At 47.1% G+C, this 14,816-nt stretch overlaps 1 protein-coding gene across 4 annotated transcripts in view; it reads left to right on the forward strand.

Annotated features, from left to right (window-relative positions):
- KAT6B (lysine acetyltransferase 6B) overlaps positions 1–14,816 on the forward strand; it is a 373,094-nt gene that overhangs the window by 205,539 nt on the left and 152,739 nt on the right. The window contains exon 1 of one of the 4 annotated variants that reach the window (XM_040435106.1): positions 11,801–11,807. The exons of the other annotated variants lie outside the window; for them this stretch is intronic. Coding sequence (XP_040291040.1) covers positions 11,803–11,807 — 5 coding nt within the window. The 5' untranslated portion in view covers positions 11,801–11,802. Of the gene's footprint in view, positions 1–11,800; positions 11,808–14,816 lie in introns of those variants that run through there. 4 annotated transcript variants of the gene reach the window in all.

A 14,816-nucleotide genomic window follows, 5' to 3' on the forward strand; every position in this document is an offset into this window, starting at 1 on the left:
AACTAGCCCCCAGCCACATTTCCGTAGTCCCCTAGTACCTCTCCCGATTATCGAGGTACCTTTTGACCTAATAGCTATGGATCTCATAGGCCCAGTACCGAAGTCCGCCAGAGGGCATCAACAAATTTTTGTCATCTTAGACTACGCCACTCGGTACCCGGAGGCAGTGCCACTGCGACATACCTCAGCCAAACTCATAGCTTAGGAGTTAATGGAAATGTTTTCCTGAGTAGCACTACCTAAAGAGGTTCTGACCGACCAGGGGACCCCTTTTATGTCCAAGGTGATGAGGGAACTCTAAGTTGCTGCACATAAAACAACTACGGATGTCTGTTTACCATCCGCAAACGGATGGTCTGGTAGAAAGGTTTAACCAAACATTTAAAAATATATAGAAAAGGGTGGTGTCTAAAGATGGGAAGGACTGGGACCTCCTTCTGCCCTATCCCATGTTCGCAGTGCGAGAGGTACTCCAGGCCTCAACTGGGTTCTCTCCCTTCAAACTGCTATATGGCAGACACCCTCGCAGTCTCTTGGACGTGGCCAAAGAGGCGTGGGAACAACAAACCACTCCACATAAAAGTATCATTGAGTACGTTACCCAGATGCAAGATCGGATAGAGACAGTGTTGCCTCTTGTTAGGGAGCATATGGAGGCAGCTCAGCTAGCCCAGAGTCGGGTCTATAATCGCGGGCTCGGGCCTGGATCTTTATCCCGGGTGATCAGGTTTTGGTTCTGGTGCTGAACGTGGACAGTAAATTCCTGGCTAGGTGGCAGGGGCTGTACGAGGTACTCAAGAAAATTTGAAAATGTAAACTACAAGGTACACCAGCCAGGACGGCGAAAGCCGGAGCGGGTTTACCATGTGAATTTACTCAAACCATGGAAAGATAGGGAAACCTGTATTCAAGACAGCCTGCAGCCGGGTTTTCTAGAAGAGATTCCGGCCCATCTGTCTGATGCAAGAGAAGCGGCTGCCACAGTAAAAATTTCTGACAGCCTCTCCTCTAAACAGACTCAGGAGGCCAGGAAGTTCGTTAGTCGGAACACGGATGTGTTCTCGGACCTCCCTCGGCACACTTCCATATTCCAGCATGACATTGTCACTGATCCTCAGGCAAAAGTCTGGTTAAAACCATACCGGGTACCCGAAGCTCGGTGACGAGCCATCTCTGAGGAGGTGCAGCTAATGTTGTAGGTAGTCGTCGTAGAGGAGTCAAAAAGTGAGTGGGCCAGTCCTGTAGTATTGATGCCAAAGCCGGACGGGACGTTGTGGTTTTGTAACGACTTTCGTAAGCGTAACAATATTTTTAAGTTTGACGCATATCCCATGCCCCGGGTGGATGAGCTAGTCGAGAAGTTAGGACAAGCACGGCACTTTTCTGTTTTGAACCTCGCAAAAGGGTATTGGCAGGTGCCCTTAACGGAGGCTGCCAAAGATAAAACTACCTTCGTCATACCTGAGGGGCTGTATCACTATAAGGTGTTACCCTTTGGTCTGCATGGTGCCCCCGTCACTTTTCAGCGACTTATGAACATTATGCTTTGTCGACATCGTTGGTATGCTTCGGCTTACCTGGACGATATCGTCATCCACTGACAGATTGGGAAAGTCACCTACCCAAAGTGCAGGCTGTAGTGAACTCCCTTCGGAAGGCTTGACTAACCGTTAAAGCGAAAAAATGTGCCATAGGGTTAGAGGAGACTAAGTACCTGGGGTATGTCGTTGGCCGTGGAGTCATCAAATCCCAAGTAAACAAAATAGAGGCGATAAGAAATTGGCCCCAACCTGTCACCACTAAGCAAGTAGTCATTCCTGGGAATAGTGGGCTATTACATAAGGTTTGTTCCCCACTTTGGCCGCGCCATTGAGAGGGCTCTTGAAAGGACACAAGTCCGTGATGGTTCGCTGGGATGATCGAGCGGAAGAGGCTTTCTCCACTTTGAAGTCGGCCCTATGTGGGTCCCTGGTTTTGGTGACACCCGATTTCATAAAGGAGTTTATAGTACAGACCGATCCCTTCGTAGTAGGCCTCGTTGCTGTACTGTCTCAGGAAGTCAACGGGGAGGAGCATCCCGTAGTCTTCCTCAACTCAGCTCACTCCAGCCGAGACCAGGTACAGTATAGTGGAGAGAGGGTGCCTGGCCATCTAGTGGGCGCTCGAGTCTCTCTGCTATCATTTGTTGGGGAGAAAGTTCCGCCTGGTGACTGACCACTCCCCTCTTAAAATGTATGAGCCAGGCGAAGGACTGGAATGCTCGGGTCACCCTTTGGTTTCTGTCCTTACAAAACTTTACATTTTCGGTGGAACACAAGGCAGGCCGGTTACAGGGAAACGCGGATGCCCTGTCCCGGGTACACTGTCTGGAGTGTGTTCACCCCCCTCAGGATTGAACAAAGGGGGGGGGAGGGGGTGTATGTGACACAGTGAGAGGGTTTGTCTGGGAAGGCAGGAATTTAAGTGCCGGTCTTGGTTTTGGCAGCACCTGGCTGTCCTTAAATAGGCAGTTGGGCTCACCAGCTGAGTCTCTGTGTTGGGATCTGAGGTTTTGTGCTGGACTGGAGGGCTGATACCCATGTGCTGGGGGAACAGGCCCCCTAAAGCCTGCCGTGAACTGCTCGAAGCAGAACGGCAAACAAGGTGATTTTTACTATGTGGACTTTCCATAGTGTGTGAACGAACACCATTGTTTTTGCTTCATGTGTGAATAAACATGGAAGTTTAACCACCTCAGCCCCCATAGCTTAAACACCCTGAAAGACCAGGCCACTTTTTACACTTCTGACCTACACTAATTTAACCGTTTATTGCTCGGTCATGCAACTTACCACCCAAATGAATTTTACCTCCTTTTCTTCTCACTAATAGAGCTTTCATTTGGTGGTATTTCATTGCTGCTGACATTTTTACTTTTTTTGTTATTAATCAAAATTTAACGATTTTTTTGCAAAAAAATGACATTTTTCACTTTCAGTTGTAAAATTTTGCAAAAAAAACGACATCCATATATAAATTTTGCTCTAAATTTATTGTTCTACATGTCTTTGATAAAAGATAAAATGTTTGGGTAAAAAAAAAAAATGGTTTGGGTAAAAGTTATAGCGTTTACAAACTATGGTACAAAAATTGTGAATTTCTGCTTTTTGAAGCAGCTCTGACTTTCTGAGCACCTGTCATGTTTCCTGAGGTTCTACAATGGCCAGACAGTACAAACACCCCACAAATGACCCCATTTCGGAAAGTAGACACCCTAAGGTATTCGCTGATGGGCATAGTGAGTTCATAGAACTTTTTAATTTTTGTCACAAGTTAGCGGAAAATGATGATTTTTTTTTTTTTCTTACAAAGTCTCATATTCCACTAACTTGTGACAAAAAATAAAAAGTTCTATGAACTCACTATGCCCATCAGCGAATACCTTGGGGTGTCTTCTTTCCAAAATGGGGTCACTTGTGGGGTAGCTATACTGCCCTGGCATTCTAGGGGCCCAAATGTGTGGTAAGGAGTTTGAAATCAAATTCTGTAATAAATGGCCGGTGAAATCCGAAAGGTGCTCTTTGGAATGTGGGCCCCTTTGCCCACCTAGGCTGCAAAAAAGTGTCACACATGTGGTATCTCCGTATTCAGGAGAAGTTGGGGAATGTGTTTTGGGGTGTCATTTTACATATACCCATGCTGGGTGAGATAAATATCTTGGTCAAATGCCAACTTTGTATAAAAAAATGGGAAAAGTTGTCTTTTGCCAAGATATTTCTCTCACCCAGCATGGGTATATGTAAAATGACACCCCAAAACACATTCCCCAACTTCTCCTGAGTACGGAGATACCACATATGTGACACTTTTTTGCATCCTAGGTGGGCAAAGGGGCCCATATTCCAAAGAGCACCTTTCGGATTTCACCGGTCATTTTTTACACATTTTGATATCAAACTTCTTACCACACATTTGGGCCCCTAGAATGCCAGGGCAGTATAACTACCCCACAAGTGACCCCATTTTGGAAAGAAGACACCCCAAGGTATTTCGTGATGGGCATAGTGAGTTCATGGAAGTTTTTATTTTTTGTCACAAGTTAGTGGAATATGAGACTTTGTAAGGGAAATTTTTTTTTTAAAAAAATCATCATTTTCCGCTAACTTGTGACAAAAAATATAAAATTCTAGGAACTCGCCATGCCCCTCACGGAATACCTTGGGGTGTCTTCTTTCCAAAATGGGGTCACTTGTGGGGTAGTTATACTGCCCTGGCATTTTCCAGGGGCCCAAATGTGTGGTAAGTAGGTAAATGACCTGTGAAATCCTAAAGGTGCTCTTTGGAATGTGGGCCCCTTTGCCCACCTAGGCTGCAAAAAAGTGTCACACATGTGGTATCGCCGTATTCAGGAGAAGTTGGGGAATGTGTTTTGGGGTGTCTTTTTACATATACTCATGCTGGGTGAGAGAAATATCTCGGCAAAAGACAACTTTTCCCATTTTTTTTATACAAAGTTTGCATTTGACCAAGATATTTATCTCACCCAGCATGGGTATATGTAAAATTACACCCCAAAACACATTGCCCAACTTCTCCTGAGTACGGCGATACCACATGTGTGACACTTTTTTGCAGCCTAGATGCGTAAAGGGGCCCACATTCATTTTATGAGGGCATTTTTAGACATTTGGATCCCAGACTTCTTCTCACGCTTTAGGGCCCCTAGAATGCCAGGGCAGTATAAATACCTCACATGTGACCCCATTTTGGAAAGAAGACACCCCAAGGTATTCAATGAGGGGCATGGCGAGTTCATAGAAATTTATTTTTTTTGGCACAAGTTAGCAGAAATTGATATATATATTTTTTTGTCTCACAAAGTCTCCCTTTCCGCTAACTTGGGACAAAAATTTCAATCTTTCATAGACTCAATATGCCCCTCACGGAATACCTTGGGGTGTCTTCTTTCCGAAATGGGGTCACATGTGGGGTATTTATACTGCCCTGGCATTCTAGGGGCCCTAAAGCGTGAGAAGAAGTCTGGAATATAAATGTCTAAAAAATTTTACGCATTTGGATTCCGTGAGGGGTATGGTGAGTTCATGTGAGATTTTATTTTTTGACACAAGTTAGTGGAATATGAGACTTTGTAAGAAAAAAATAAATAAATTTCCGCTAACTTGGGCCAAAAAAATTTCTGAATGGAGCCTTACAGGGGGGTGATCAATGACAGGGGGGTGATCAGAGAGTCTATATGGGGTGATCACCCCCCTGTCATTGATCACCCCCCTATAAAGCTCCATTCAGACGTCTGTATGCGTTTTGCGAATCCGATCCATCTATCAGTGGATCCGTAAAAATCATGCGGACGTCTGAATGGAGCTTTACAGGGGTGTGATCAATGACAGGGGGGTAATCAATGACAGGGGGGTAATCAGGGAGTCTATATGGGGTGATCACCACAGTCATTGATCACGCCCCTGTAAGGCTCCATTCAGACGTCCGTATGCATTCTGCGGATCCGATCCATCTATCAGTGGATCCGTAAAAATCATGCGGACGTCTGAATGGAGCTTTACAGGGGTGTGATCAATGACAGGGGGGTAATCAATGACAGGGGGGTGATCAGGGAGTCTATATGGGGTGATCACCACAGTCATTGATCACGCCCCTGTAAGGCTCCATTCAGACGTCCGTATGCGTTTTGCGGATCCGATCCATCTATCAGTGGATCCGTAAAAATCATGCGGACGTCTAAATGGAGCTTTACAGGGGGGTGATCAATGACAGGGGGGTGATCAGGGAGTCTATATGGGGTGATCAGGGGCTAATAAGGGGTTAATAAGTGACAGGGGGGGGGGTGTAGTGTAGTGTGGTGCTTGGTGCTACATATTGATGAGCTATCTCTGTCCTCTGGTGGTCGATCCAAACAAAAGGGACCACCAGAGGACGAGGTAGCAGGTATATTAGACGCTGTTATCAAAACAGCGTCTAATATACCTGTTAGGGGTTAAAATAATCACATCTCCAGCCTGCCAGCGAACGATCGCCGCTGGCAGGCTGGAGATCCACTCTCTTACCTTCCGTTCCTGTGAGCGCGCGCGGGGCTTTAAGCAGGCGGAGCTTTCGAGACCCCAATTTTATGACTTACTCCACCTCTTGCAAAAGTGGCTACAGCCTGATGTGCTGAGTCCCACGGCTATGCTGGATAGAGTATTGGCTGATATGTTCTGGAGGGCTCTGCCACCCCCTCTCTTGACAATGCCCTGGAAATGGTGGACCTGGTGGAGCGCTTCGAGGCTACTAAGAATCTGACAGGGAGTTCTTTTGGGAGGGGGGGGGGGGGGGTAGTAAAACACCGTAAATCTCCATCCCAGACCCGGCGACTTATACTAACCAAACCCACCCGGGATGTACAATATCTTCAAACGAAGGAGAAAAACAAAACGAGTGGCACTCACCGGTTATAGAAAGGTACACTTTATTCCATGGCAGGAGGGGGGTGCATAAGGTGCAAACACAGCATTAAGCAACAGCCGTTTCGCGAGAGGGTAAAACTACAATTAAATCTCCCCCACCCTTTGCTTTTTCCTTTAAATTTAGTCCCATGGCCGAAAAAATAAAACAGGTCATAGGAAAAAACTGGAGTATCCTAGTGAGGGATGAATCACCACAACAACTAAAATATACAAAACCAGTGATAGCGTTTAGAAGGTGCCACACAATACGTGATCAAGTAGTAACCAGCCATTTCAGAAAAAAACGTTTCACATGGCTGTCTGAACAGAGACCAAAAGGGAATAGGAGATGCAGAAGCTGTTCTTTCTGCAACTTTAATTCCCAATTGCAAGTGATCTCTGTTGCAGGGATAGAACATAAGGTTTTTCCACTTATTACCTGTCGCAGCAAATTTGTGTTTTATTTAATTCTATGTAGATGCGGACGCTTCTACATTGGTAAAACCATCCGCTGTCTATTTGAAAGATTCCGTGAACACCTAAACTCCTTAAAAACAGGAAAGGGGGTCCCGCGGTTAATAGATTATGTGAACAGGGTACATAATGGAAATCCCAGTGTATTAACCTTTGCCGGTCTTGAAATAGTTAACCGCACAGAGAGAGGTGGAGACAGAGAGAGGGAGCTTCTGAGAAGAGAAACAAAATGGATCCTACGCACAGATGCAATGGGTCCCTTGGGATTAAACAAAAAAATAGATATGAGCGTATTTCTGTAATTAAGTATTCCTTATTAATTGTATTTTCGTATTTGTATTGTTTTATTGGTTTTTGTACTTGCACATGCACTTTACACCATTGAAGGGGTCCCGCTATTGATTAAGAATCCCTGTCCTCCGTTGTGGAATTTCAGGTGTTGATTAAGTAATTAATTACTGCGATGATGCGGCTTCCTGTGCACATTTGAAGGGGCCGTGACCCCGCTAATGGTGGAAAGCCAGAAGAAGCGCACACACGCGCGAAACGGCTGTTCCTTAATGCTGTGTTTGCACCTTATGCACCCCCCTCCTGCCATGGAATAAAGTGTACCTTTCTATAACCGGTGAGTGCCGCTCGTTTTGTTTTTCTCCTTCGTTTGAAGATATTTTGCATACTTACTGCTGCTACAGGCTGAGCACCACCGTGAGGCATCACTCCTCGGTATCTGCATCCAGAATAACCATAGGTTTGGTGTAGTGCCACTGGTTTACCTCCTCTACATTTTGATACCACCCGGGATGTACCCCCTACGAACCTGGCGTCGATAGTCTACTGGCGTTGTCAGGAGTCTAGCCATGTAAGAGCTGACTGTTTACATCAGGTGGAACCCTTGGATACTATCTATGGCTACCGTCAGTCGTTATATGTCAGGAAGCTGTGTGCAGCAGGTACCCCAGAAACTCTAAACCACTTGTGCCGGGTGGAAGTGGGAGACACTCCAGCGGAGGCTCTGCTGGACTCAGGGAGTCTGGTGTCTCTAGTAAGGGCTTCCCTGGTACGAACCACGGAGTATACTGTCTGGAAAGTCTGGGTCATGTGCATCCATGGTGACTTAAGACTATCCCACCGCCTTGGTTTCTTTCACCTCAGGGGCTGGCAGGTGGACTCACGAAGTGGCAGTTGCCACAAATTTACACTATGAACTTATAATAGGGAGAGACTTCCCAGGCTTCACGGCACTGTGGCCTGCTACGAGAGTGACTATGAGACGGGTAGCCCCAGCAGAAATAGTAAGTTGTCCAGCTCACCCAATTTCATCCTGTGATTTAATGCGCAGAGCAGACCCAAGCCAGTCCAGACATCTGGACAGCTTCAGGGATCAAACTCCTATAGTGCAACTTGTTGCAATATACTGATGAGAAAAATGGCTGATTATATATTTTTACACAATATACACTGCTCAAAAAAATAAAGGGAACACAAAAATAACACATCCTAGATCTAAATTAATTAAATATTCTTCTGAAATACTTTGTTCTTTACATAGTTGAATGTGCTGACAACAAAATCACACAAAAATAAAAAAAATGGAAATCAAATTTTTCAACCCATGGAGGTCTGGATTTGGAGTCACCCTCAAAATTAAAGTGGAAAAACACACTACAGGCTGATCCAACTTTGATGTAATGTCCTTAAAACAAGTCAAAATGAGGCTCAGTAGTGTGTGTGGCCTCCACGTGCCTGTATGACCTCCCTACAACGCCTGTGCATGCTCCTGATGAGGTGGCGGACGGTCTCCTGAGGGATCTCTTCCCAGACCTGGACTAAAGCATCTGCCAACTCCTGGACAGTCTGTGGTGCAACGTGACGTTGGTGGATAGAGCGAGACATGAAGTCCCAGATGTGCTCAATTGGATTCAGGTCTGGGGAATGGGCGGGCCAGTCCATAGCATCAATGCCTTCGTCTTGCAGGAACTGCTGACACACTCCAGCCACATGAGGTCTAGCATTGTCTTGCATTAGGAGGAACCCAGGGCCAACCGCACCAGCATATGGTCTCACAAGGGGTCTGAGGATCTCATCTCGGTACCTAATGGCAGTCAGGCTACCTCTGGTGAGCACATGGAGGGCTGTGCGGCCCTCCAAAGAAATGCCACCCCACACCATTACTGACCCAATGCCAAACCGGTCATGCTGGAGGATGTTGCAGGCAGCAGAACGTTCTCCACGGCGTCTCAAGACTCTGTCACATGTGCTCAGTGTGAACCTGCTTTCATCTGTGAAGAGCACAGGGCGCCAGTGGCGAATTTGCCAATATTGGTGTTCTCTGGAAAATGCCAAACGTCCTGCACGGTTTTGGGCTGTAAGCACAACCCCCACCTGTGGACGTCGGGCCCTCATATCACCCTCATGGAGTCTGTTTCTGACCGTTTGAGCAGACACATGCACATTTGTGACCTGCTAGAGGTCATTTTGCAGGGCTCTGGCAGTGCTCCTCCTGTTCCTCCTTGCACAAAGGCGGAGGTAGTGGTCCTGCTGCTGGGTTGTTGCTCTCCTACGGCCTCCTCCACGTCTCCTGATGTACTGGCCTGTCTCCTGGTAGCGCCTCCATGCTCTGGACACTATGCTGACAGACAGAGCAAACCTTCTTGCCACAGCTCGCATTGATGTGCCATCCTGGATAAGCTGCACTACCTGAGCCACTTGTGTGGGTTGTAGACTCCGTCTCATGCTACCACTAGAGTGAAAGCACCGCCAGCATTCAAAAGTGACCAAAACATCAGCCAAGAAGCATAGGAACTGAGAAGTGATCTGTGGTCACCACCTGCAGAACCACTCCTTTTTTGGGGGTGTCTTGCTAATTGCCTATAATTTCCACCTGTTGTCTATCCCATTTGCACAACAGCATGTGAAATTGATTGTCACTCAGTGTTGCTTCCTAAGTGGACAGTTTGATTTCACAGAAGTGTGATTAACTTGGAGTTACATTGTGTTGTTTAAGTGTTCCCTTTATTTTTTTGAGCAGTGTATTTAATTCATCATTTTTTATCTACTTAATTTTTTCTTGTCTCATTATTTTCAGCCATATCATTAATCTTTCTAAACCGATCCATGGAAACTTATTTTAGTGATTTTAAAACACTTTATTTCACATGGGTGTATACTTTCTACTATGTTTGAACAGGTGTCTGCTGTGTGGCTGATTGTAGGATTGCGCTCCCCTCCTCCCCTTTTCCTGGAGCTGATGGGAGTCCATCCTACATAAACCCACAGCAAAATTGACACAGTGGATTATGACTAAGAACTGAACAGTTTGAAACGCGTTAATCTGGGGGAGTGAAGAGGGGTGCCACTGTACTTGTATATACAATTTGGTGCAATAAAGACCGGGATTGACAAAACTTTACCATGAGTGCTGGAGCCTCCATTTTTCTACACCATGGGTGTCAAACATGCGGCCCGGCAAAGATATTCATTGCTCTGGTTACGCTTCCATAGCAGGCAGAGCGGACGGCACCAGTAACGTCACTCACTGACGTCGCGTGTCTGCTCCGCCTGCTTCATTCATAAAGTGGGCGGAGCAGGCGCCAGTGAGTGACGTTACTGCTGCCGTCCGCTCTGCCTGCTATTGAAGCTTAAGTAAGTGCTTTATTTATAAACGTGAATCCTTATCCTGTTATTAAGTTGAACTAACACTGCGCTCTCCCATGTTCCCATGTTCCCCTGTATCCCCATAGCACTTACTTAAGCTTCAATAGCAGGCAGAGCGGACGGCAGCAGTAACGTCACTCACTGACGTCGAGCGCCTGCTCCGCCCACTTTATGAATGAAGCAGGCGGAGCAGACGCGCGACGTCAGTGAGTGACGTTACTGGTGCCGTCCGCTCTGCCTGCTATCGAAGCGTGTTCGTAAGTGCTGTGGGGATACAGGGGAACATGGGAGAGCGCAGCGTTAGTTCAACTTAATAACAGGATAAGGATTCATGTTTATAAATACTTCGGTGAGCAGAGGGCCGGTGTATTGGGGGACACTGTTATGAGGGGGATCTGTGGATGACATATAGCAGTGTCATCCACAGATCCCCCCACCTCATAACAATGCCATCCACAGATATCCCACCCCATAGCAGTACCATCCACAGATATCCCACCCCATAACAGTTCCATCCACAGATATCCCACCCCATAACAGTTCCATCCACAGATCCCCCACCTCATAACAATGCCATCCACAGATCCCCCATAACAGCACCATCCACAGATCCCCCACCCCATAACAATGCCATCCACAGATCCCCCCCACCCCATAACAATGCCATCCACAGATATCCCACCCCATAACAGTGCCATCCACAGATCCCCCCACCCCATAACAATGCCATCCACAGATATCCCACCCCATAGCAGTACCATCCACAGATCCCCCTTAACAGTGCCATCCACAGATCCCCCTTAACAGTGCCATCCACAGATCCCCCTTAACAGTGCCATCCACAGATCCCCCTTAACAGTGCCATCCACAGATCCCCATAACAGTGCCATCCACAGATCCCCCATAACAGTGCCATCCACAGATCCCCCATAACAGTGCCATCCACAGATCCCCCATAACAGTGCCATCCACAGGTCCCCCATAACAGTGCCATCCACAGATCCCCCACATGACAGTGCGTCATCCACAGATCTCCCATAATAGTGTCATGCACAGACCACCATTAATTCAAAGCCCACCAAAAGCACAACTTTTGGTTAAAAATATTTTTTTCTTATTTTCCTCCTCAAAAACCTAGGTGCGTCTTATAGTGAAGTTTAATATTTGTATATATATATAGGTCTCACTTGTGTTATTGGGCAACGGGATGTTGGGGGTCAGCAGTCATGAAACAACAATGTTGTTCTATGAAAATGTACGTTTTTTTTTTTTTTTTGATGCGGCCCACATAAACTTAAATTTTGTTTTTTTGGCCCATGTTAGCCTTTGAGTTTGACATGCTTGTTCTACACGTTATAGCCCCAGCAGAGTTGCCTGGCTGCAGGGGGAGGCCAGAACCCTGGGAACCCGAGGCCGAAGGGCCGGCAGTAGGGGTGACCGTCACTTTGGTGGAAGAGGGGGGGAAGGAACAACCCCACTGAATGTAATGGTGGGAGATGTAGAGTACTTGCCGCTGGGGCCTGAGCTGGCTGACCTTAATGTCTCTGGAGATAATTTTGGTACTGCACAATACCGAGACCCCAACCCTATCCCGAGCTTGGGGAAATGTATTAATAGTAGATGGTGAACCACAACAACCAGGGGCTGAGTCGGTGTTTCCCCATTTTGTGGTTCATCAGGATATGTTGTATCGGGTAAACCAACTGCGGGTTGAACATATTGAACAGTTAGTGGTGCCCCAGGCTTATCGCAAACTCGTGTTAAAGTTAGCCCACGAACATGTTCTCGGGGGGCATCTGGAAATGCAGAAAACACAGGACTACAACGGTTTTACTGGCCCAGTGTGTTTAGAGAGGTGGACGAATTCTGTAAGTCTTGCCCGACCTGCCAGGCAACTAGCCCCCAGCACCTTTTTCGCAGTCCCTTGGTACCTCTCCAGATCATCGATGTAACGTTTGAGCGAATCGCGATGGACCTCGTAGGCCCAGTACCGAAGTCCGCTAGAGGATACCAACACATCTTGGTCGGCCTAGACTACGCCACTCGGTACCCGAGGTGGTGCCACTGCGATATACATCAGCTTAACTGATAGCTAAGGAGCTAATGGAAATGTTCTCCCGAGTTGGGCTACCTAAAGAGGTTCTGACTGACCAGGTTACCCCTTTTATGTCTAAGATCATGAGGGAGCTCTGTAAGTTGCTGCATATCAAAACAGTTACGGACGTCCGTTTACTATCCACAAATGGAAGGTCTGGTTGAAAGGTTTAATAAAACATTAAACGCCATGTTAAAAAGTGTGGTGTCTAAAGATGGGAAGGACTAGGACCTTCTTCTGCCGTATCATGTTCGCTGTGCTATGGGTGCCCCAGGCCTCTACTGGGTTCTCGCCCTGCGAATTGCTATATGGCAGACATCCTCGCGGTTTGTTGGACGTAGCCAAAGAGGTGTGGGAACAGCAACGCACTCCGCAAAAAAGTTTCCTTGAGTATGTTGCCAAGATGCTACAGCGGATAGTGACTGTTTTGCCTCTTGTCAGGGAGCATATGGAGGCCGCTCAGCGAGCACAGAATCTGATCTATAATCGGCAGGCTCGGGTCTGGCTCTTTAACCCAGGTGATCGGGTTTTGGTTCTAGTGCTGATAGTGGATAGTAAGTTCCTGACCAGGTGGCAGGGGCCCTACAAGGTACTTGAAAAAACTGGAGAGGTAAATTACAAGGTACACCAACCAGGGAGGCGAAAGCCGGAGCAGGTGTACCATGTGAATCTGTTCAAACCGTGTGGAAAGATAGGGAAACCTGTACTGAAGACAGCCCGCAGCCAGGTTTTCTAGGGGAAGCGGTTTCGGCCCATCTGTCTGAAGCAAGGGAAGCGGCTGCCAAATAAAGAATTGCTGACAGCCTCTCCTCTAAGCAGGCTCAGGAGGCCAGGGAGTTTATTAGCCGGAACACGAATGTGTTTTCGGATCTCCCTGGACGCACTTCCACAATTCGGCATGACGTTGTCACTGAGCCTCAGACTAAAGTCCGGCTAAAACCATACCGGGTACCTGAGGCTCAGCGACAAGCCATCTCAGAGGAAGTGCAGATGATGCTGAGGCTAGACGTCATTGAGGAGTCTAAAAGTGAGTGGGCTATTCCTATAGTGCTAATACCCAAGCCGGACGGGACACTCCTGTTCTGTAAAGGTTTTCGTAAACTGAACAAGTTTTCCAAATTCGATGCGTATCCCATGCCCCTGGGTGGATGAGCTTATCAAGAGGTTAGTACAAGCTTGGTATTTTTCTGTTTTGGACCTCACGAAAGGGTACTGGCAGGTGCCCTTAACGGAGGCTGCCAAAGAGAAAACTGCCTTCATCACACCTGAATGGCTGTATCAGTACAAGGTGCTGCCCTTTGGTCTGCATGGTGGCCCCGCCACTTTTCAACTGCTTATGGACATTGTGCTGCGTACACATTATCGTCCAGGTAAGCCGAAGCATACCGACATTGTCATCCACAGTACCGATTGGGAAAGTCACCTACCCAAAGTGCAGGCTGTAGTGGACTCCCTTCGGAATGCGGGACTAACCGCTAACCCCAAAAAAATGTGCGATAGTTTTAAAGGATACTAAATACCTGGGGTATGTCATTGGGCACGGAGTGATAAAACCCCAAGTAAACCAAATAGAGGCGATAAGGAATTGGCCCTGACCTGTCGCCACTAAACAAGTAAAGTCATTCCTAGGTTTGATAAGCTATTATGAAATTTATTTTTGATATTGTAGCCGCACCATTGACAGGGTTATTGAAGGGACGCAGTCAGATGGTTAACTGGAATGACTGGGCGGAAGAGGCTTTCTCTGCTTTGAAGTCGGCCCTGTGTGGTTCCCCAGTTTTGGTGATGCCTAACTTCAAGCAGGAATTCATAGTGCAGACAGACTCTTCCAAAGTAGGCCTCTGTGCTGTACTGTCTCAGGAAGTCAACAGGGAGGAGCATCCCGTTGTCTTCCTAAGCTGCAAGCTCACTCCAGCCGAGACCAGGTAAAGTATAGTGGAGAGAGATTGCCTGGCTATAAAGTGGGCACTCGAGTCTCTCCGCTTTTATTTGTTGGGGAGAATATTCCGCCATGTGACTGACCACTCCCCTCTCAATTGGATGAGCCAGGCCAAAGAGAGAAATGCCCGAGTCACCAGGTGGTTCCTGTCCTTACAAAACTTTAAGTTTTCCGTAGAACACAGGGCAGGCCAGTTGTAGGGAAAAGCGGATGCACT

The sequence above is a fragment of the Bufo bufo genome, chromosome 6, assembly GCF_905171765.1.
Source record: "Bufo bufo chromosome 6, aBufBuf1.1, whole genome shotgun sequence".
NCBI lineage: Eukaryota > Metazoa > Chordata > Amphibia > Anura > Bufonidae > Bufo > Bufo bufo.